At 41.4% G+C, this 9,490-nt stretch overlaps 1 protein-coding gene across 2 annotated transcripts in view; it reads right to left on the bottom strand.

Moving 5' to 3' along the window:
- Cntnap2 (contactin associated protein like 2) overlaps positions 1 to 9,490 on the bottom strand; it is a 2,102,194-nt gene that overhangs the window by 28,467 nt on the left and 2,064,237 nt on the right. For both annotated transcript variants that reach the window (XM_029535530.1, XM_021190269.2), the window contains one exon: positions 739 to 978. In XM_029535530.1, coding sequence (XP_029391390.1) covers positions 739 to 978 — 240 coding nt within the window. The remainder of the gene's footprint in view (positions 1 to 738; positions 979 to 9,490) is intronic.

The following is a 9,490-nucleotide window of genomic DNA, read 5'->3' as shown; positions in this document are numbered from 1 at the left end:
TGGACTGCAGACTGTAAGTCATCAATAAATTCCTTTACTATATAGAGACTATCTGTAAGTTCTGTGACTCTAGAGAACCCTGACTAATACAGGTAGATTATCTGAGTTGCCCATAGTCAGCCCAGGTAGAGCTGAGAGTAGAATTGTAGTTTAACAGGCTTCCATTAGACATTGAGGTTTGTAGTCAATTCATTTAGCTATCAAGACTACTTTCATTTGAGCTCAGTGCTTTCAGATCGTATGTCTTATCACCTCCAGAAATGTGGCCATATCCACAGGACTGTCTGTTTAAATGAGATTGGGAGCATTCCAGATGGTATGTCCATAAACTAGGCTTTCTAAGCTTAAATGTAGCTCTTTTGGACTTAGAAATCTGTAGTCCTGATGGGAAGTGACTCTCTCTACTGTTTTGGAGGGAAAGTAGGCAGAAATAAGGAAGCGGTTTGGCCAAGTCATCTATAGCCACACTGCAGACAGAAGTGTCTTTTAACCTAAACGAAGAGTCTTCATCCCTGAACCCTTAACCCCTGGCTTCTTTGTTTCTGGTTTTGAGTAGAAATAACTTTTCTGTCCTTCATAGGTGCCAAGTGTTACGCTGAGAACTCACTGTTCATCACTTCCTTCTTGTAGTCTCATACTCCTCCACCAACAGTGGAGCAACAGCAAGGTTCTGTAATCAACCCATTCTATAGTTGAGGAAAGTGATGTTAAAAGGAAGGAGATAGCTCCAGACTTTACCTGAATCCAAGTGATCTAGGTGCCAAGGGTCAGTGGCCGAAGACATGGGGGAAAGCGTCAGTGGGGAGGCCCCGCAGTTGGACTCCACCAGCTCACCCTGAATGTGCACGTGGGCCGAGGCGTTTGTCTGTCTCAAGGCTGCCTTGAGAGGGGCGATGTGGTTGAACTGGACTCTGGACAGGCAGCCTGTGAAGCCTGGGGTGTTGTATTTGTGAATTTCTTGGTCGATTTTTCCCGTTTCTAGAAAGAAAGGAAAGAGAAAATAAGACTCCAAACCCATCCTCTGTGTTCTGTTGGAAGACAGACCCGTCCAGGAGTGCTTACGTCCCAAGCTCATTGTTAGGTTTCAGCGTTGTTTGTCAAGCTTTTGGAGATGAAATATTCACAGTATCCGATGCCTCAAGGCTGCAGATTTTAATGGAACATCATTTGCTAGAGACCATGGGAGGGTGAATATAAGACTACATTGGAGAAAACAAAACACCAGCAACAAAACCCACTCACAATTCTCTTGCATCCACAAGAGTTACCATGGCAGCTAACAGCACACGCCGGATCTGAGTGGTTTTTCTTCTTGTTTTTCCTCATCTCTGACCATTTAAGACACATTACATAAAGAACCCTGCTTACCAAACTCTTTGATACCAAGAGAGTCCCAAAGTATTCTCTTTTATACTTATTTTCTTCTTACGGAGTCTTTATTTTAAAGAAAAGAAATGGAAGAAGGAAAGAAGAGACTTCCAAAGCTGAGAGTTTTGCATTTCCTTTTTTTGATGAGCAATATGCTTGGAATCCAAGGTTTATTGAATCACTGTTAGTATCTGATGGAAGGTTTGAAAGCCAGGATATCAGTTCAGTCATAATATGCAGGAACATTTATGAATCACTACTTTCCCCCAGTTTGTATGGTCAGCATCTTCCCATAAACTCTCAGCTCAGGGGTGAGCCTGGTTTTAGACAATTCTAATGCACCCATTTGTGCAAACCGGGCACTGTTATATCAGCCAAGACACGGAGTGTCTTTCTGGCTTTCTCGCTCTGATTTTTAGAACCCAATAGAATGAGTGCTGATGGAATCCCTAAATGCTTAGGACTTTCTGACCCCACATCTCACACAGGAGATTTTTGATCAGATAAACACAATACTGTGTTTGGTAACAGTATCAAAGTGCTTGGTGAACCAGAGAAGCCAGTTCAGCTGGGGACTGCAGCAGCAGGAGCAGCTGGGGTTGAAAGGAAAAGAACTCCAGGCTGTGCTGTGTTCAGGGAAACTTGGGAATCTGCTGGGGCGAGAGCTTCAGGCTAGACTGGGTGAAGCCTTGAAGCCCACATTTGAATGTTTTGATTTCATGAGAAAAAGCAAAGCTATTGAAATTTCAGAGGGTTTATTATGTGGGGAATGCATTAAAAAGATAACTCCAGAGGCAGTATAGCAATTGCTCTGGACAGCTACAGGCATGACACCCTTATCCTCAGTCCCCTGAAAGATCGCTGACTACAGATTCTTCTTTTGGCCATACAGCTAATGTCAGGTCATGCTGTGGAGTGTCCTCCTGTTGGCTCTTCTGTTATCCCTTAAGCCATGCCAGAGCTGATATTACCTACAGAGAACTGGATTTGTTTCTTCTGTAGATATCTGAGTAGGGAATGGGGAACTTTTTGCTTTTAAATTTTAGTTCAGGCTGGTCTAAAACTTACAGGTCTAAAACTAAGTTACCAGACTTTGCTGCTTCCGCCTCCCAAATAGTGAGGTTAAAGGAGTGAGCCATCACATCTGGCTTAGTGGATGGGGAACTCCTGAGTTTCAGTTCCCTTTCACATGATCATTGACATAGTTTTTTAAACATAGGGAGGTGGGCTTCCCTACCACACAGCCCAATGGGAATGGTTTCAAACCTCCCTATTAGAGGGTTCTTCATTTAACAATATCAGAAGCCTACTTCTGGGCTCCCTCCACCCATTAAGGTGTGGTGTCCCTGCCCTGGGGCTATGTCTTTAAGAAGGTTAAATGGAGCACTGGAGGATGTGCCAGCTAGATTTGGGGCCGATGATTTGGGGCCGATGGTGGAAGCAGGCCATGGGAAATGCTCTCCTTGCAGTTTTGCCTTTCTCTGGAACTCTTTCATTCATTTCTTCAACTGTTTTCTTTTCTTGGAAATTAGAGAAATTTCCAAAGTTCAATTGCTGTCTTCCCTGAAAGGTGATAGGAAGATTTTAAAATCCAGAAGTTTTAAGTCTGGTTGACATGGCTCTTTTCTCAAGACTCCTCTTAGCAAGGAATAGTTCCTCTGAGTAGATACTCTTGGCCCTTTAGGAGCCGATAGCTCTACCCTTAATAACTCTGCTTTGCTCTGTTGATGACTTCTTTGACCACATCTTTATTCCTCATTGACATGTGATGAACAACTGGAGAGACACCATGGCATTTGGTGATTACTGATGGTCCAAACATCCTAGTCCCTAGGTCAAGCCTGTCTGGACCAAGAGATGCCTCCTTCATTCTTAAACAAAGTAGAGCTGTAGCACTACTATGTTCCAAGGTTAGACCATGGACAGGGTTCTATACTGAGCTGTTCTAACAGTTTCTTATCAAATCTTCTTGAAGCTCTGCTAGTATGTATCTAGAATGTACTCTAAAGGCCTGAGTATTAAAAAGTTTTGTCCTTAGCCTGTAGCACTATTGTAAGGAGAAGGGATCTTTAGGAGGAAGTTAGGTCATTGGAGGGGAGTGGGGGGTGTCCTTGAAGAGATATTGGGTGCTGTCATTCTCCTCACTTTCCATATTCCCTTCTTGACCACCACAGGATGAAATGACTTCCTCTATCATGTGACTCATCATGATTTGCTGTGTTACTTCAGATCCAAAGTGACAGGATCAAGTGACAATATGCTGAAACCTTTGCCACTATGAGGCAAAAACCTTTCTTCCTTATAAATTAGTTTACCCCAGGAATTTATGTAGTTATAGAAAGCTGACTACATTGTATTACTTGTAGTAGTAACAATTAGTTTCTTTTCCTGTTGCTGTGATCAGCAAGCAACTTGGCAAGAAGTAACCTAAGAGAGGAAGGGATGTTTGGGCTCATAGTTTGAGGGGTTACAGCCCATTATGATGGGGAAAACATAGCGGCAGAAATGAGAGCATTGGTTACATTCTGTCCCTGGTTAGTAAACAGATGTCAGACATAAACTGGGGCTTGGCTAAGAAACATCAAAGTCTTCCTTCTGCTATATGCCCAGTTAAAAAACCCTCTCCCATCTGGGGACTATGTGTTCAAACACATGAGCTTATGGAAACCATATCATATTTAATAGACACAAACCATTTGGGTCAGATAGGATCAATGTCACTTCACAGATGAGCAAACTGAGACTCATTTCAATTTCAGGTTTGCTAATGAATACGTGCTTACGTTTTCCATAAAATAGGAAAGTCGAATGATTTGTGTTACTCTCGACTTCTCTACACTGAACTGCTTCCCCAGCCTTAGCTGTTTTTGTTTTGTTTGATTTTTGAGATGGTCTCACTATGTAACCAAAGCTGGCCTTAAACTCCCTTCCCCCTCTCCCAACCAAGTGCTGGGAATACAGATGTGCCCCACCATGCCCCACAAGATGCCATATTTGTCAAGAATATTAGATAATACAACATATCTGTCACATTAATACATCTGAGTTTGTTACAGTGAAATTATGTTAATCTGTAAAATCTATCAGATGTCTCATATTGGACTCACACAGGAAAATACCATTTATGGCAAGACGCTTCTTTGTGCGTGGAGATGTCTTGACCAATGCATTCCTAGGGAAAATCTGCCTTACAGAATGCAGATGAGAAATGCAGCAGGTCACTTGTGGAATGAAATTGTCAAAATACAATTAGTCCTTTCATTTCTTCCATTTGCAGTGGTGTGGGATATGGATTATTGTCCACTTACAATACCAGTGCAGTTCTTCTTGACACTTGAAAGGGAAGTAAATGCTTGGGAGAGTCCTCCAGGGGAGGCCACAGGTGCATTAGTGTGCATTAGCCTACATTGTCTGCTCCCTGTCACTCAGTCACTGCAAAAGTGACAGGCAGGAGGGTCACGGGAAGTGAAAAGAGAAAGGGGCACTGCACAGGGAACATGGGGGAAGAAAAGCATTGTCACAGAGGATGGAATGTGCTGGAAGCTCAGGACACACATGGGCACCTGTCCCAGGGACATTTAGATGCCTTTTCCCAGTAGAGATTTATCTTTCTTTTGAGGGGTTTTAATTTACTTATACATTTTTTCCTGATGAACTCACTGTATAATTTTATTAGTGTTTAGACTTTTAATTTCCTATAGATTTCCTTTTTATCCTTTGGTGGGAGGAATATGATTGCATGAAAACCATTTCATTGTTTGCTTTTTTTTAATGGACCAGAGCTGAGAGATCTTACTGGGACAGAAAGGCCTACTTTGGGTAAATATCTACTAGTTGTCCTGTCCGTGGGAGCTGCTGTGAACATCACCTGTTCCTAGGATATATGGCTTCCAGAGAGATAGCCATCTCCTTGTTCACAACCCTAATAGTCTTCATGAACCATAGGAAAGAGCCGTCTGTTCTTTCCCCTCTGCTCTGGGGCAATGTGTTCCATTGTTGACAGCAGGGTGATTTTAGCTAACTCACAGATTGGGTGATAATACTGTCTAATTATCCAGTGAGGATGTTAGTCCATTCTTACTTCCTGTCAGATTTCAAAAAGAAATTCCCAGGGCCGGGCTGCCCTTTTCACATCACTAATACTCAGTATTGTTTTCTTTATAATAGAGCATGGGCTTCAGGCCTAAATGTTATGGTAGGCCATGGTACCAAGTTTCATTATATTTCCACTTTTACCATTGCCACAACTGGGACAGGAAGTGATACTAGTATTCCATTTCACAGTAGCTTACAAAATTTTCCTTTAACACTTTTTTCTTTATAATAGCAACATATTTAAATAAAAGTGGTGAACCCATTTAAAGGAAACTATGAGCCAAGAGGGTCATCAGAAATGGAAACAATATACTCAGTACCTGCCCGTTACTTTAGAACAGCATGGGCTCTGGGAGTTGGTAATGGTTTCATTCAAGATTCTACTCCATTCTACCCATTTGACCCAGGCAAGTTCTTTCCCTTTTGGGTGGGCCAGATGCCTGATTTGGACCTCTAGTACAAGGTAAAGCTTCTTGTGACCAAGAACTGAATGCCATAGTTCTGTGTTTCCCAATGGCTCTAAGATAATGTCTTCCATAAAATAATTGCCTAGTGATAGTGAGCACAAACATAACCAAACATACGTTAAATACTCTGTCACTGAGTTTGGTTGTGTGGGGATAGAACACTGGGGAGCTTAGGTACTATCTAACATAGTATGGTCAAGTTTTGCTGGCTTTATAAAGTATAGAAAGGGGGAACATGGCTTTACAAAGGAAGAGGGAGGCAACAAATCAGTGTATATTATTTACTGAGGTATCGTTATCGCCTGGACAGCAATCCAGCTTACTGAAGGTGGTCTTATCTTTTACAAAACTGTACTGCATTGATATCAATACCTGTGAATTAATGTTGTGTCCACTGCTATCTACACCCCTCATAGGCCTTCAGTGTGAGGCTCTGAGTTTATACACAGTAGAATAAGTAGGATGCAGGTTTAAGATCGTTGCCCGGGGGAGGTGTTACATAGTTCCAGTAAAATCAGACTGAAATGAGATTGAAGAGCTGTCCCCTGATTCCATATCCAGTTACAGAAGGGTGCTACACTGGTCCCCTGAGAGAAGAGCTGCAGATGAGTTCATCAGGTGAGACAGCTTTTCCATTCTAGCCTCATTCGTCTACAGATGTGTTGGCAGGAACTTGGTTGAGTCAGTGGGAGGAAGGACTAACTCCCCTCCCCCATCCTCTGGAGCCAAGAACATTAATCCAAAAGGGCAAAATAAAATCAAACGAGCCTCCCTTTCCAGCTCTAATGCAATGAAATGATAAGCAGTAGGCAGGGCTCAGTGATGTTGGCTGCTAGGTGATATCATGCTTCTGCTGTGACATGCTGTATCATCACTGTCTCAGGGGCCTGCTGGCTTTCAAACAAAAGCACAGCCAGAATTAAATCCTTGTACATAATTGATGTTCATCATTATGCACCATGACATTTTATTAATCCCATAAGAAAGATGCTAATGAAATCTCATTGTTATTATTGGAGGCTTTGCTCTCTTACAAAGGGAGACAAGTCTAAAATACGCAGGTGTGATTTAAATAGCTCTTGACCTATAATGCATGCTTGCTGAATGATTAAGAGGGAGAATGCTGGAAGAGCAGAGTCCATTTCTGTTTCAGTGTCTGCTGCATGCTAACTTGTGGATCTTTGTTTAAGGATTAATAAGACAAAACCAATTGTGTTGGCTCTCTAAAGGCAAACAATATAAAAGAAATGCCTTCATGTCAAAATGTTAGTCACCTGTTCTAGTTTGCAAAAAAGTTAAGTATGACATTTTTATTTGTATCCATTTATCACGGTTCCTGAGCTTCAGGAACATTAAATAAATAGAAATTGACATTTCTATTCCTAAAATCTAGCCTGGAAATAAAAGACTTATTATGATTAATCTTACAATAGAGTTGTAATTACTCAGCATCAACATTGCATGCCCACAGGAAGTATGATTCCTTACATGTTTTTAGACACTAGACATTTGGTGTTATGAGGGTCACAACTCAGAAAGATGGATTTTCTACATTTTCTTGGTTATTTCAAGGTTGTAAAGTATAAACTAGCAAGTCTGGAAGATACTGATGTCCTGGTCTGGCAGGCTCTGCAGAAAGAGAGAGACAATGAGGTAGTCGGATCTTATGACTCCTTGAGTAATGGGGGTTTCATTTACCTCTTAGAATCTTAGTCAGTGTAAACTTCAGGACCTAGATATTTGCTACTGCAAAGCAGCATGGAGATGTGCAGGTTCCCATGAGCACACCTACTTTTTGCTCACAGGAGGTTCTTTTCGCAGGAAATCGAACCTATACACTGGCAAGCTGAAATGTGGGGAGAAAAACATTTGTGTGTGTGTGTGTGTGTGTGTGTGTGTGTGTGTGTGTGTGCCTTATTTCTGCCAAAGTGTTCCCTGTGTTGTTTTTGGCTTTTAAAACCCATAGTTGAGTGTAGCTGACATGTTAGGACAGCATGTTTGATTTTTTAGTATTTTCTCCTTTATTCTTCCAAGCCACTGAGGGTCTTCCTTGTAGAACTAACAGAGAGTCGCTTGAAATGAACATCCCAAGAGTAGAGCAACTTAGGGCTAAGAAGGTCAGGAGGATGTTGGCTTTGGGCACTTGTTACAAAGCATGAGTTTAGGCTAGGGTAGACTGCTAGCAACCTTTGCTATTTGCAGGTAATGTCATTGAGCAACTCAGTAGAATAGCAAGCAGTTTGCTTTCTGTTTCCACTCTGTTGAAATTCATGCTCCAGGAAGCCTCCAAAGCTCGTTCTCAAGGAAATACAGTCCTTTGAGGACGAAGACTGCACAAAAGTTCAAACATTGGAGTGTCAGGAAATGGACCTGAGGTTGGAATTGAACACATGCTTTTCCCAGGAAATGGGATCTGTCAGTAAGAGGCAAGAAGATGAAGAAAGGAACTGTTTTCAGAAAATGTGCTGAGTGATCCTTCTTAGTTTCCTTCCTATGCAATGAACACAAGAAAGAATTCAAATCTTAAAATATTGCCTTATGCTTTGAAGACAAAGTTTAAACACTTGAGACTGAGCTCGAAGCCTCAGTGGTTCATCACAAATACAAATATTACAATATCAACCACTTTGGATAGCGTTAAGGAGTCGGACCAAGAAAAGCACTAGTAGTGATTTGGGAACATAAAGGTGTATTTTACCCCACATTACAATATTCTTGACTCTAAATTAATTGGTCCATCTTCAGATGGCACTAAGAGTCTCTTAAGTTAAGTGATACTGACAGAGGACTTATATTTCATTAAAGAATTCTGTGACATCTCTTATAACATTATTGTGCCCAAGAAAAATGTATGTGGGTTGGCATATGAGAAGTATTTCAAAGGTACGTGTATTAGAAGAATACACGTGGGAATAATTTGTTTGATGGATTTTAGAGATACAAATACAAACTATATTTAATTATTGGTTTGGGTAAATATTGTGCTGGTTATTTCAACTTGATACCAGCTAGAATTATCTGAGAGGAGTGAACCCCAAATTAGACAATGCCTTCATAAGATTAGGCTATAGGCATACCTGTAGAGCATTTTCTTAATTAGTGATCGATGTGAGAGGGTCCAGCTTATTGTGGGTGGGGTCACCCCTGGGCTGGTGATTATGGATTCTAGAAGAATGCAGGCTGGGCAAGCCATGAGGAACAAGCCAGCAAGTAGCATCCCTCTTTAGTCTCTGCATCAGGTTCTGCCTCCAGGTTCCTGTCCTGTTTGAGTTCCTGTCCTGCCTGATTTCCTTTGCTGATGAACAGTGATATGGAGGTATAAGCCAAACAAACCCTTTCCTCCTCGAGTTACTTTGGTCATAGTGTTTCATCACAGCTATAGTAACCCAAACTAAGACTAATATCAAGGTCCATTGGCCAGTATGTCATATAATATTTACTAGAAAGAGGTGGGTGTACAGAAAATAAAAAGAGCATATGCCAAAAGGATGTTGAAAGGCCAAAATGATGGCTTATATCTAACTAGATAAATATTAGAAGAAATGAATACCTAATTTTTA

The sequence above is a fragment of the Mus pahari genome, chromosome 2, assembly GCF_900095145.1.
Source record: "Mus pahari chromosome 2, PAHARI_EIJ_v1.1, whole genome shotgun sequence".
NCBI lineage: Eukaryota > Metazoa > Chordata > Mammalia > Rodentia > Muridae > Mus > Mus pahari.
This window is presented reverse-complemented; position numbering and strand designations above follow the sequence as displayed.